This window comes from Scylla paramamosain, chromosome 15, assembly GCF_035594125.1.
Source record: "Scylla paramamosain isolate STU-SP2022 chromosome 15, ASM3559412v1, whole genome shotgun sequence".
Lineage (NCBI taxonomy): Eukaryota > Metazoa > Arthropoda > Malacostraca > Decapoda > Portunidae > Scylla > Scylla paramamosain.
The window spans coordinates 16046101-16061011 of record NC_087165.1 but is presented as its reverse complement, the minus strand read 5'-3'; the positions used below and the strand labels follow the sequence as shown (position 1 = coordinate 16061011).

The window sequence follows — 14911 nt, the reverse complement described above, 5'->3', positions numbered from 1 at the left end:
TTTGACTTATACGTTCTTGTATCTGTTTTTCCTTGTATTGCATTTCTTGTCTAGTATTCGTCTTTTTTCTCCCATGACCTGTCAGATCTTAAAAGTAGATAGATAAATAAATAAATAAATAAATAAGGATAAATAAACATACATAAGTAGGCAAATAAAGATCAGTGTATTAATATAAGAGAAGAGAAAACAAAACTACATATGACTCTCTCTCTCTCTCTCTCTCTCTCTCTCTCTCTCATTTTTCTTTTCCGGAACTCGTTCATTCATCTTTTACTTTCATACTCATACGTCTTTGAATATTGATTTTTTATATATTTCTTTCTGGATTTTTTTTTTCTGAATTATTTTTTTCTTTTCTTTTCTGAACTATTTTTTGTCACTTTCCAGTTTTAGTTTATATTTTTTCGTATACCCCTGTCTCTCTCTCTCTCTCTCTCTCTCTCTCTCTCTCTCTCTCTCTCTCTCTCTCTCTCTCACCCCCGTAACAGATGGTCCCAATAATAGGATCCTCGGATCGGGCTGCTAACTCCACGTAGCCGATTGCTCCCTAAGAGAAATCATGCTCTTCATCTAATCTATTTATCGCTGCCATAAGTACGAGGCGACAAGAACCGATGGAAGTCACGGAAGAAAATAGTGCGATAATTGTTCTTAAGTTCCCGAGCGGGTGTGTCTGATTCATTCCAACGTATGTTACAGAATCGTGTCTGAAATGATGGATGGATGGTGTGGTAAAAAAAAAAGAAAAAAAATGTGGCTATTCATTATTATTTGTTTAGTTTGCACAAAGGGAGAGATTCTGTAATGTAGGTTTTCTATCTCGTTGCTTAGACCTTTTTATTATACATACTCGTACACAGATGCAGTTAATTGGTTGGTTAGTTAGTCAGTTAGTTAGTTAGTCCGTTGTTTAGTTAGTTGGGTAGTCGGTTAGTGAGTGAACGAGTGAGGGAGTGAGTTAACAATGAATGGTTATTTAATTGGTTAGTTAGTTTATTAGTCAATTAGTTAGCTGATTAATTAGTGGATCACACTTAAAAAAATTAGAGGTAGGAATAACAAGGCAGGCGACGGGAGGGAGGTAGAGGTTAAGAGGAAACATGTAGGACCTGGCAGGAGTGTCGATTGTATGAAATGAACAAGATTCCCAGAAAGGAGAGGAGGGGCTGCTCGTATATGGATTTTTTTCTTTGTTGTCCAGGTCTCTCTCTTTTTTTTTTATGGTTCTTATATATAAAGTGTGATGCGAGATATATATTTTCTTTTACCACAGCCCCTCTTTCTCTTCCTCCCTCCTTCCCTCCCTATTATATACAGTCCCTCTCAAATCATGGGACCGTTCATTTACTCAACTATTCTCTTCCCTCTCCCAAAACTCTCCCTCCATTCCTTCCTTCTATCCTGCTCCCCCATACACGTAGAAATATGGCACAATAACAATGGAATTTATTCTACACGTGTGAAATATAGTATACCTTATATTCTTTATTTTCCCTTTTAGTTGATTTATTATTTGATTAAAATATGTAATAAATTTTCTAGCACTTCATATAGTACGCAACATGGATGAAAAATCTTATCAAGTGATATGAATAACTTATTTCAACAATAGAAGGTTTATGTTCTTCCTCTTATTATCAAATCATAATTCTGCGCTACCACGAAGGGAAGACAATTGCAGCACGTTGTCTGTTTTGAATCACAATGGTAGAATTACTCCGGCATATCATTGCATTGCTGGTCTGGGCAAATTTCAGGATATCCAAGTACTCGCAATGATAGTTCATCACTTCAGAGGACAGAAACAAATGAGTAACGAGTAGAAATAAATGAGAAAAGATATGTTGATGTCCACAACAGTACCTAATTCCACTTACGTGCGTATCTCATGCGTATGGTAATACCTCATCGCACGTATGACAGTAGTGAATTAATGATGCGTAAGAATAAATTACTAACGGTACGTTAATGCCGCACCAGTAACTGATATTTCCTTACGTGATGCAGCGGGTCAGATTATCTAGTGAACTTTTCCTTTTTTTCCGCTCCCCACCCCCTCAAATGAATAAAAGGTTTTAAAGTTTTCTGTATTACATAACAGGCAGTGTATCTGAAATATTAATATAGTACTGGTATTGATACTTACAAAGTGAGTTTTTGAAATCGAGTACGCTCTTGGATGAATGTATATAGTGTCAATGAATAAAATCTCAAGGTCAGCTAAATCATCCACCAGTGCGGTGGTGAAGAACTTATTTAGCCGTGAATTATCTTGCATTCACGTAAAAATGCAAAATTCATCGCACTCACAATACTGCTAAATAGAATAGAAATAAACGGCAATGGATTTATCTAGTCAGTCTCTTTCCCTTCATGTTTCACACTCATACACTTCGTCCACGTTCCTGTTAAAAAATGTCATGCTTTACTGCTCATTAAAACGCCATTTGTATTTCTTAAGAAATGAAGATCAAACCACCTCATATAAAACATCCACACTCGTACGAGACTTTTCATGTGGAATTAAAAAAAAAATTTTGAAGATGTTTTTTTTTTTTTGTAACAATACAATTTCTTGAGACAATCACATGATGTACTCTATTATGACTGGTGAATGTATTCTGTAACAAAGGAGACATTGATCCCTCCACACTCGCCAGCAGCGAGAGGATGAAGGGAGCAGGGCACGCCGCTTGATTCTGTACGCGGTGCTGGAATGGCGGCGGCTTGTTAGTTCTTGAGAGCGGAAGGAGCGGCGGGTTGTGAGAGTTGGGCTAATGGTTAGGCAAAATTTAATGATGGAAAAAGAAAAGATGTGACACCTCACTAAAAAAAAAAAAAAAAAAAGGATCGAGGAACCTAGGGACGTGGCAGGCCTAGTAGTAGGTGGCAGGGCTGGAAGGGCAATCTTATCTCAGCTCCTCCACTCAGAGAACTAACCGGTATTTTCTTCTGCAAACTTTGGTACTAATGTACAAATTACCAGGAATATAATAAGAAATTTAACTAAGTTCTTTTCCTTCTTTCTTTTTCAGCTACGACTCCCGCGGGCTGGAAGGGAGGGGGAGTGGAGCAAGCCATCCCCAGCAGTGGGGGGACGAGCAGGTATGGGGATCGAAACAACGGGCCTTGTTTGACACTTCCCACTCCCCCGCCCAGCTGTTGGTGAGGGACGTGCGGGGGCGGGATGAGGGCAGCTACAGGTGCAAGGTGCACTTCAAGGGGTCGCCCTCCTGGTCCCAGAGGATTACTCTCAGCGTCAAGGGTGAGTGGCAGTACGGGACTCAGCCAGTCAATGACAAGCTGAAGTAGAAGGCCGCCGAGTCTCAGCCAAATGAGATGAAGTGTGAAATATAATTTAACATATTCTTGGAGTTTTGCTGGTGCGATACGCTTGACGTCCATGTCATTGAATTCCAAAACCGCATGACGATATTTTATTAATTATGCGCATTAATGAGACACTTATAGTGTATCAAACTGCTTCCCCTCCCCATCCACGCAGATCCCCCGGGGTACCCCAGGATCCAGGATGAGTCCGGCCAGCGCCTGGAAGGTCCTATCGGTCCCTACGAGGACGGTACCACCGTCAGGATGATGTGCCTCAGTTCAGGAGGTGAGACAAAATAAGTGGCAGCGTTTAAAGAGGCAGGACCAGGATGTCGTCCAAGGACACATGAGTAGGATGACTACAGTGTGTGTGTGTGTGTGTGTGTGTGTGTGTGTGTGTAAATGTACCAATATATCTCCCCCCTTGTCTTCTCCACCCCTCTCTCTCTCTCTCTCTCTCTCTCTCTCTCTCTCTCTCTCTCTCTCTCTCTCTCTCTCTCTCTCTCTCTCTCTCTCTCTATATATATATATATATAATATTATATACTGTTTACTACGTGTACAATCGTGTTCCTGTCTTGTGTAAAATGGAATTTGTGGTTCGGTTGTCAACGCAGGCAAATGTGTTTTTAGTGGTGCCCGGATTTTAATCTCGAGAGGGGCCCTGTCCGCCGCATTTTCCTCGGCACTGCGGCTTGGAAAGGTATGGTGCAACGGGCAACATGGAAGTGACTTTAAACCTCTCAACGCTTGTAAGCAGCGAGGATTGCCAAGGGGCGAACGACGGTCCTCCGGCCACATCACAGCCCCGCTGTTTCTCTGCACACCGTATCTGATTATTTTTTTAGCGGAGAGTTGGAAGGGAGGAGAGATATGAAAAGCGAAAAATGGCGGATGAAGGATGATAGAAGTGAATGAAAGAGGAAGGAGGAGGAGGAGGATCAGACCCAAACGGAAATCGAAGAGGAAAGATATCTTACGAGGAGCGCGGATGGTGAAGGAAAATATGAAAGGGAGATAAGAATCCTTAGGGCATTTATTACGCGCACTGCACACAGGTCTCACCTCGTTAGCGAGACGAGACAAGGACGAGGGAACGAGGCAGTGACGACCGTGGCCCGCTTGTTGGTGCCTGGGTGGGTAAACGCGATGACAGAGGCCTTGCTGAGGTCGCTGCGGCGTGCATGATTCCCCTCCGTTGGCCGCGTGTATCAGGGAGACTGAGACACCTCCCAAGGGTGCATGACGGGCGGGCTTAATTACAGCCCTAATGAGCATAACGAGCGGCAGGATGACAGGATGGGACCACGGCAGGCACGGGGACGGAAACAATGAGGGGCGAGATGACGCCAGATGAGCAGTGACGGATATTCTGAAGCATTATCTTGATACATAATGCAGTGTGTGTGTGTGTGTGTGTGTGTGTGTGTGTGTGTGTAGAAGGTGGCCCACATTTTGCTTTTTCCTGGCCAGCTCATCAGACTGACACAAGACTAATTTTGCATGAATTTGAGGTTTTGCCCAATTTTTTTTTACGTTGATGTGGACTTTTACCTGCAATGTGTGAAAATCCGGGAATGAGAATTGTTCGTGTCTCCGAGGAGGGAATCAGAGCAGAGTGGGGGCAGGTGGCAGGGATACGGGAGGGGACTGGTGATGAGAGGCGAGCTGCGCAAACGACCAAGACCCTGATTAGTGGTTACCTGAGATGTGACGTGAATTCTGAATCTATCTGTCTATTTTTGTAGGTCTATTTTCTCTTCCTCTCTCTATTATATACAAAAATGATTAACTTTTAAAATTTGTTTGTTTGTGCATTTAGCTAAAGAAATTATTTACGTATTTGTGTCTTTTCATCTACTTATTTTTTAAAATTTGTGTGTTTGTTTGTTTATCATTTAATTCATATATCTATGTATTTACGTATCGTTTTTCATTTTCTTCTAAATCTATCTCTGTCTATCTGTGTATCTACCCATCTATCTATCTATTTATCTATTTATCAGTCAATCACTCAATCAATCAATCTGTCCATCAGTCACCTAATCAGTCTATCTATCCATCTATTTGTCTGTCACCCAATCACTTAATCAATCATTCAATCTATTCATGAATCAATAAATCAGTCTATCTAACTATCTATTATTTATCTATATATCTAAACGTCTATTTCTTGATCTATCCATTGTTTATCATATATCTACCTACCCTTAATGGTTTAACATTTCTGGGCAATTTTTTTTTTTTTTATTTGTCGATCTATGATACAACTATAAGAGAATATCATCAAACAGTCACAGCTAACTGTAAGGATGAATGACGGAACATCTGTCGGGTTTCATGTGGAAGTTTTAGTCCTGATCTTGTCCTTGTATTGCTGAATTCACGAACCCGTCCTTGCACTTGGTCAATGATCACAGTTATTTTTTGGTCGAAAAAAGATATTATCATTGGTCGAAAAATACTGTCTTGATGCGCTATACAAACATGCCGTGAAAGAATTCTTTATTACCAAGAAAAACAAGATTTAGAGGAAATATTTAAGAGCTCTGTAGTTTATTTATTTATTTTCTTCGGATATTGCTGAGAAATGAAGCACTTTAAGTCACACGGCATGAAAGAAACAAAGGATCAGGAAGGAATAAAATATGTTATTTTGGATGGTGGATAGTTGCTGTGTGGGAGGACAGATGTCAATAGATTTACCCAGGCTTTTAAAGATGAAGTAAATGAAGTGCGTCGCTGCCAAGACTCCACCTGACGTGTTTCCTTCCTAAACTTTTGCTCACAAGGGAGACAAGACACATTAGAATGTTGCAGGTCGCGGACTACGGCGGAAAGTGGCAACATGTGGAGGGAAAAAAAAAATATGTATTTTACTCCACGCGTATATGACTACCAAATATCACGTCCATGAACGTATAGAGCAGCCTACCTGAAAATATACAAACAAACAGGTAAACAATAATAATAATTTTTCCTTCCAGTGAGACATAAATGGCGCAGTGAAAACATGCAACATTTGTACAACGCAAATATTTTTTTCAATGAACGCAAGGAACGTAAAGTTTATGGTCTGGCGGCTTACAATGAACACATTACCAAATGGTTGAATTCATAACAGTTATTACCTTGAAATTCTCATTTTTCCGAGCCGTGTTTGTAAGAGACAAGCATCTATTCATGGAGATGAGGCAACCTACCTGAGTTCCCAGAAGGCTGCCGGCAAGACGCGAACCATCACCAAACAACTTGCTGCCACACTGAGCCGTGGAGCCTTTGCTGTCTGAGTGGCAGGAATGTCCCTTTGGATTTCCTTAAGCCACTTCGCCTCTTGATTACTTTTCCGGTCACAAGATTCCTTTTGTGAATGTTTCTTGCATGGTTTCGTCTCGAGGCACGAAGAATATTAGACAGTATTACCTAAATCATTCATTTCCGAAATAAATAAATAAATAGATGAAAAGGAAAACGGCTTGTGCCATTACATGTCGACCCTTTAGTGTCCAGGAAATAAGTCATTACAGCACCCTCCTAATACAGGAAGAAAAACAGAATCATCTCCTGTTACATATACTGTACACAACAGACAAATATTAAGCAACTGATGAAGCAAACGAGATGTGATTTTCCCATCGATGACGGTACGGTGTACGAGTGTACGTTCATTTAAACATCACGACCTTCCTTAAGCTTAGTACAGAGAAGCAGAAAGAAATACAAAGCAAATTTGTTGCCCTTTACGAAGCTGTTTGTGAGAATGAAGAATGCTAAGAATTACAGAACAAAATAAAAACTGAACATGTTGGCACTACCATTAAATAAAAGTGCATGTCGATGGTTAATTTCTATCATAAGAGCAAACAATAAAATAGGAACTTAGGGTGAAAGGACAACAGCGCTGGAAATAAAAGCAAAGCCATGCGGGGAGCAGGCTGGAAAGGCTGCATCACCACATTCCCCGCCGTGAATTACAGCAATACACGGAAGCACAAATATCATTGGGAAACATTAGCGCAGCCTGAAGATTAATCTATAATAAAAATACCATTTCCACGAAATATGAAAACACATGGTCATTACCACCGCAATTTGTCATTAGGAAATTTTCGCCGAAATGAAATCACACAATACTAAAATAGAAACCTGCACAATTATTTTGAGAGTGCACACACACACACACACACACACACACACACACACACACACACACACACACACAGAGAGAGAGAGAGAGAGAGAGAGAGAGAGAGAGAGAGAGAGAGAGAGAGAGAGAGAGAGAGAGAGAGAGAGAGAGAGAGAGAGAGAGAGAGAGAGAGAGAGAGTGTGTGTGTGTGTGCAAGAGGCATCGCATGGGATGGATGTGAGGGCAATGATAATGCTAATTGCAGGAACAACAACAAGACAGGCAGGTAGCTGACAGCAAATAATGGGAACGTACCGCATACCCCTCCCTTCCTCCCCTCCCCTCCCCTCACTAACCATCCCGAGGCCCCTAAGCCCCTCACCCTCTTTCCCTCATTATCCCTCCCTTTACTCCCCCACATTCTTTCCTTTCCTACTTCCCTCATGGCGTTCATCAATCACAATACCATTTCTTCCACCTATTATTTCTTTACACGGAGAGAAAGGGAGGGAGGTGAAGGGAAGGGGAGGGAAGGGAAGGATCTGAAGGGGTGAGGACGAGGAGTCAACGTATATAGGTCGAGAGAGAGAAAGGGAAAAAGGAAAGTGGAAAAAAAAATGGCTAAAATATTGGAAGTATATACGAGGGACGAAGAGCTAGACTAGAGGAAGTTCGAGAAGGAAGTTGCAGGAATTTGAAGAAGACGGTGTAGGAAGTTGGTGCTGTAAGTTGAAGGAGATAGAAGAGGAGCAGGAGAAAGGGTACAGCAGAAGGAGGAGGAGGAGGAGACGGAGGAGGAGGAGAAGGACGAGGACGAGGACGAGGACGAGAAGGAGGAGGAGGAGGAGGAGGAGGACGAGAGGGAGGAGGAGGAGGAGGAAGAGGAGGAGGATGAAGGAATGAATAAAAAAGAAGGGGAAAAGGCATATGAAAAAAAGAAGGCGGGAAAAGAGAGAGAGAGAGAGAGAGAGAGAGAGAGAGAGAGAGAGAGAGAGAGAGAGAGAGAGAGAGAGAGAGAGAGAGAAACCACATAACATCTTCCTTCCCAGGCGACGTATGACGGGTCCACAAACGCTATACTGATATACACATCAGGCATAAGTTTACCAATGGGCACAGCTGAGAACTTTACTTTAAGCTCCTCCACGAAACTTGGGACCCAGAAAAGTATTACCAGGAAACCCACTTAGCGTCAAATAATTAATCAGCTGAGCAATAATATGAAAAAAAAAAAAGATGACAGGAAAATATAAATATCCACATTCACCTCAATTTTACCACACCTTGTCGCAATATAATGTAAAAAGAAAATTGCATAACCTAAAATGGAAATTGTGTAAGAATGAGCGCAGGAGAGAAGAGGGAGGAGGGAAAAAAAAAAAAGGTCTTTGGGGGGCAGAGGAGGAGGAGGAGGAGGAGGGGGAGGTACAGTAAGGCTTAATTAACTTACTTTTATTATTTCTTATGTTTTTTTTTTTTTTTTCGCACCCCCAGTTTCTGCGCGTTGGCATAATCTGATAATCGTCTGGGAATCATGAGATTAGGCGGGAGATGCTTTTGGGGCGCCTCCTGTTGGTGTGTGTGTGTGTGTGTGTGTGTGTGTGTGTGTGTGTGTGTGTGTGTGTGTGTGTGTGTGTGTGTGTGTGTGTGTCTGAGCTGCGTTCCCTTTAACAGGACTCTAATGCACCCTTCTCTCTGTGTGTGTGTGTGTGTGTGTGTGTTCATCCATTTCAGAGCCGCCGCCGGGGCTGGTGTGGGGCGGCAGCGGGGCGGGGCGGGGCGGCGCAGTGCAGAGTGATGGCTCCATGTCCAGGACGAGACTCAGCATTGTAGCCTCCCGAGACACTGCCTACACCACCATCACCTGCTCCACCACCAACTCCTCCTCCATCGCCCCACTCCACACCGTGTCCACCATCCTCAGAGTCAATCGTGAGTAGCTGGGCTGTTGTGGGGTGGAGTGGAGTGCGTCTGGTACATTCATTGATCTACAGTCGCTTGCCCGTCACCACTCAGATCCATATTCCTAAACGTTCCGGCGTCTTATCTCTATTACTTTCAACGCTCTTTAGTGGAAGTTATTGGTGTTTTCGAAAGAGTTTTATGATTCTAGTGGTAGTTTCATGAGGATTGAGCATCATCAGAGAGGGGAAATGCTCACGAGAACCCGCCTCATCATCCAAGCGGCCTTCAAAAATAGATCTAATAACACCAGAAAGCATCTCAGAATGTACAGATCTCACTTAACCTTCTTCAACGTTCATTCCTCAATCTTAAAACCCCCGATCTGCTGAGAGTGTATCTGTTACCAGGTTGCAAAGAAGTTGTTAGCAGATCAGAAAACTCAAGATTGAAGGAAGGCATAAAATAGCAGAAGTGAGTCTGGCAAATTAATAGTCTTCCGATCATACTCTGCACTGTGGATACTCTGTCTTTTCTAGCTAGCTATTAGATCCTAAGGTGTTCTCGTTAGGATCCAATAGCAAGCAGGAAATAGAAAAGGAAATAGGAACTGGTCTGGTTGCTGTAAGAACAAGAGTTACAATAAGTTTCAAGAAAAAAAAAGTAGTGTTAAAGTAATACGGGGTAATATAGGGTTGTGAAATATAGTACATAGCTACCCTTTCTGAATCTTCTTAAGCCAGATATATGTGAAGCAGAGAAAAGTACAAGGAAATCCTGTAGCAAAAAGTAATGGCGCAGGAATTATGTTTTTAATCCCTGCTACGAGTCTTAAACTTTTAATGTGTAGGGATAACTTGGTCATCAGGTACACACAATGGAACACGCACACCCACCCACACCCATCCATCCACTCCCAACACCCACACTTACCCATCTACCTCCAACACACACTCATAATATCGTTCTCCATACGTCGCAGTACCGCCGCTCGAGGTGAAGCTGCAGGCACCAGGGGCGTGGGTCAGCGCAGGCCAGCAGAGCGTCTTCAGGTGCCGGGTGACGGGGTCTTCTCCGGAGCCTGTCGTGCAGTGGTGGCTCGGGGGACGGCAGCTCATCCCCAGCACGCCGTCTGTGAGTATCTCCCATCCACCACCTCCTTTACTGCCTAAAACACCTCTTATCACTTTTTTTTTCCTGTATTTTCCTTATCGTTACCTATATCTACGTATTATAACTTTTTTTGCGGTATTTTTACTGTCATCTAAAACACTTATCACTTTTGTTTTGTACTTTCCTTACCACTTAATACACTTACTGTAATTTCTTTTCCACTACTTTCCTTATCACCAAAAACACCTTCCCTTCTCGTCCAGTAATATCCCCACCACATAAAGCACCTTGTACCATTTTCTTTTTCAGCACTTTGTTCTAGCACCCACAATAAATTTAATCCCGCTAATTGCATACAGCCCTTTGAAAAATGCTTGACACCTGTATGCAGTAGTGACGTAGAAAATGCTTAAGAGAAACCAACTCGACACAGCTCTTCTCAGTGAGTAATGGTGACAGGAGACGTGTAATTTTGCATCTAGACGGACATGGACTGGGACAAGATCCTAATGACAGTCCCGTTCTACTTCGTTCTGCCATTTGAATAATTTTAGTGATAACCCTTGAGAAGACATAATATTTGGCATATTTTCTACATTATGTACTGTTTTGCATTAGATACTGTTAATCCATACTCGGTTTTAATGTTGCCATACGCCCGTATTCTAAAACACCTCTGCACCGCACCTCCACTACTTTCAAAAGGGTCTAATTGAAGTTACACGGGTTCATGAAGGTGTTTTTACGATTGTAGTGACAGATTAACAATATCTATACATTTATAATAGAAAAAATAGACTTGGGATCCTGGCAAATAATCTCTGTGGCTTTGGAAAATAGTCCCAGTGAAAGAGCAGAGCGTTTTAGAACAAGGGTTAATGGGCGACAGACAAGCAGGCAAGGCGAGTGCTCTTAGTAATGTAGAAACAGCTGCATCAAAGCCTTTCTACCCTAACCAGACATTAAAGGTAAACATAACCAAGCTTCACTTTTTCTTTTTCGACTCCCATGGTACCTCAACACACGAGTCTTTTCTAGCCAATGGAGGAAATATGGTGCTTAATATAATTTTTTCTCTGAAGAAGGGAACATAGGGGAAAATATACTATGATTAATTTTCAGTCAAGATTCTCTCTCTCTCTCTCTCTCTCTCTCTCTCTCTCTCTCTCTCTCTCTCTCTCTCTCTCTCTCTCTCTCTCTCTCTCTCAGTGGTCGGGAGTGCTACCTTCTTTAATGGCCCACCTGTCACTGGAGGATTCGGTGCCCGTCGGCTCCATGGACCAAGCGCTCGCCATACGGCAAATTATGACCACGATTTTATGTCGTCTTCCCTCTTTTTTTTTTAAACCCAATCAATCAATCAATCACCGTCACCCTTCCCCCCCCCCTCTCTCTCTCTCTCTCTCTCTCTCTCTCTCTCTCTCTCTCTCTCTCTCTCTCTCTCTCTCTCTCTCTCTCTCTCTCTCTCTCTCAGCTGTAGGAGTGAAAAGGCCAAAGGAGGAGGACTCTTGACAAATGAGTTTCCCGCAACCTTGACTGTTCAGGTTATCTATCTCATCCAAGAAAGCAACGCCCGTCCCCTACCACTCCTCCTGCCCCTCTATACCACCATACCCACCGCCTACCACCCTCTTCCTAGAATTACTTTTACCCTCCATCTCACTTACGTAACATAGACGCTGCGAAGAATATTCAGCCTCCTTTTTCATAATAATAATAAAATAATGATAATAATGAAAAGGATGATGATGAAGTAATGCTGCTATTGATGAGGGCAAGACAAGAGAAACTGGAAAGAAAGAAGAAGGGAGGAAAAAATAAATGCAGGAACCGAGAAGGAAAAATAGATAGATAGGAGGAGGAGGAGGAGGAGGAAAAGAATAAGCAGACACCCAAATACCTGCTGTTACGAGGATGTGTGCGAGCAAGAGAGTAAAGGCGAAGGCTGGCATGGAAATTTTACTGAAAAGGTTGAGAGAAAAAGAAAGAACAACAATTCTAACTTCTATAAATTAAGACCAGGAGGAGAACAAGGACGAGGCTGAAGACAAGAAGTGAGTGAATTAGGGAGAGAGGGAGGGAAAGAGGATGGGCAGTTAAAGAAGAAAGCAAAAGATCGAGAAACGAGAAGAACGAGAAGAAAAGAAAAATGTTACTGTTGAAGAAGACAGAGCGAAAGAATTAAAGGGAGCATGATGAAGTGAAGCTCGTGATAAAGTTAAGTAAGAAAGATAATACAAAAAACACATAAAAATGGCGAAGAAGAACAAAATATGATGCTCTACAAGTGAGGGAATGCTGGTGAAACACAAACACAGCGCCACGGTGATGATAGTGTGATGGAGCTAAAAACTTGCACTAATTGAGTTTCTCGAGCCAAACTAATCCCCACCTGAGAAAAGTTTGGAACAAGACCTACTACGGGAAATTATTCTTCTTGGGAACGTCTTCCTCCTCCTGCCTCCCACACACACCGCACACACTGCCAGCCTGCCTTTTGGGGATCGACCAGGGTGCGGCAGAGGTAACTTTCACCCACGCAGATAGTTTGCACCTTCAAGAACCTTAAAACCTATCCAATTTTTTCTTTCTTCAGTCCATTAAGGGATGAAGCCTCGTGTGTTTCGAGTCACTTCCGCATCCATGTAAAGTCAGCCTACATGAAGGCTCCTCTGTGAAATTGTAACCTTTCCACTATGTGGTACATTCATTACGGTTAGCTTAAATAACCTAATATAGCCAAAACATAGCCTGATTTATCTTGGGTGAGGGAGAACTACTTAAGGAAAAATCTCTTGGGAGAAATGTCCGTGGGGAAAAGTTTCACCCCAAAATAATTCCCTCCTCGTGGTTAATCCTCGACTCTAACTTTGTATAATATGACTTAATCCATCACGTAGTAAAATATTGGTAATTCGGAGAATTGTTGTGGGTGGAATGCTTGTAGGGGAAAAGTAACCTGAAGAAAAATGACTATGCAATGACAGACGACCAGTACCACTGCCGCGCGGAGAGGATACACGATATTAAGAAAAGTTTACAACACGGGACTAAAAAGAAAAGAATCAATATCTAAATGATGAAATTATTACTACAATGAACCAGAACTAAAAGAATAATAAAAGAGGAAATGGGCATTGAACAAAATAAAATGGTGGTGAATTTGAGCAAGCGTAAGATCGATAAAACAGGTACAGTAGTTAGGTATCTTTAAATCCAGCCCTGTTTTAACATGCATCCGTATCTCTCTATCCGTATCTCTGTCTATATCCTCCGCATCGAGCGAGACCAAAGTGGTTGAAGTGATCATGAAATGTAGACAAAGGTTTCGTAACAACATTCCATTAACATTGTAACTGGTTTTAAATGGTAATAGTATTCAAATGGAAGGTTTCTCCTCACGTTGGCTGGATGCTCGTGGATGACTGGAAGGCAGCGATGGCAATGGCATTGACGAGGACATGTAAGGGGTGTGTGTGTGTGTGTGTGTGTGTGTGTGTGTGTGTGTTACAAAGCCCCGTCGCGAGCAGTGTGCGGCGCGCTACTTACACATACACAGAAATATAAGTTTTGTTCGGTCGAACAAATTCTGAATACGAATGAAGCTGTGATTTATCAGCGTTAATCGTGCAGCGCTCAAATTACTGTTCACACACAAATCTGGATAAAAATTACACTGAACCGGAGCTGCAAGTAATGCGGATAGCTATTTTTACACACACACACACACACACACACACACACACACACACACACACACGACTGGGGAGAGTGAGATATGGCTGAAACAGAAGAAAGAGAGAGAGAGAGAGAAAGAAAAGGAAAGCAACAATATAAACAAAACATTCATTGCTACATTACCTCAGTCGTATAATTAAACGTTTCAAGTTGTCTACGTACATACTTACAAAAAGACGTGAAAGAAGCCACAACCAAACAAGCTAACAAGAACACCAACGCAACAACCGCCCTTGGAACTAACTATTACTCCATCACCACCACCACCACCACCACTACTACCGCCCATTGCCGCCACCACAGATCACCACCATTACATCCACCACCAAGCAAAACCACCATCCATACATCACCGCAATGCACCACACCACTACCCCCTATACTTTCCACTCACCACCACCACTACCACCACCGCCATCACCCCCCACCATCCACCATCACCACAAACTAGCCACTAAGCGCCACCAACACCCCACCGTATACCATTACAGGGGCCACCACACGCCAGACACCACTCTCCCTCCTGTCGTCCTGGCTTGGTTTATGCTACGAGATTATTATGTCAACAAGAGTCTGGGAAGTTGTGCTGTCCCTTCACGTGTCCCGAAGGCGCTGGAGAGAACTGGGAGTTGAGTTGGGTTGCCTTAAAGCAGAACACTTGACTTGAGAGGCAGAGTACCATCCTTGGAGTGGTAATTT

At 42.6% G+C, this 14911-nt stretch overlaps 1 protein-coding gene across 3 annotated transcripts in view; it reads left to right on the top strand.

Annotated features, from left to right (window-relative positions):
- LOC135107529 (obscurin-like protein 1) overlaps positions 1 to 14911 on the top strand; it is a 167332-nt gene that overhangs the window by 136094 nt on the left and 16327 nt on the right. For all 3 annotated transcript variants that reach the window (XM_064017492.1, XM_064017494.1, XM_064017493.1), the window contains exons 4-7: positions 3039 to 3268; positions 3509 to 3619; positions 9194 to 9391; positions 10344 to 10495. In XM_064017492.1, the coding sequence (XP_063873562.1) occupies positions 3039 to 3268; positions 3509 to 3619; positions 9194 to 9391; positions 10344 to 10495 (691 nt within the window). The remainder of the gene's footprint in view (positions 1 to 3038; positions 3269 to 3508; positions 3620 to 9193; positions 9392 to 10343; positions 10496 to 14911) is intronic.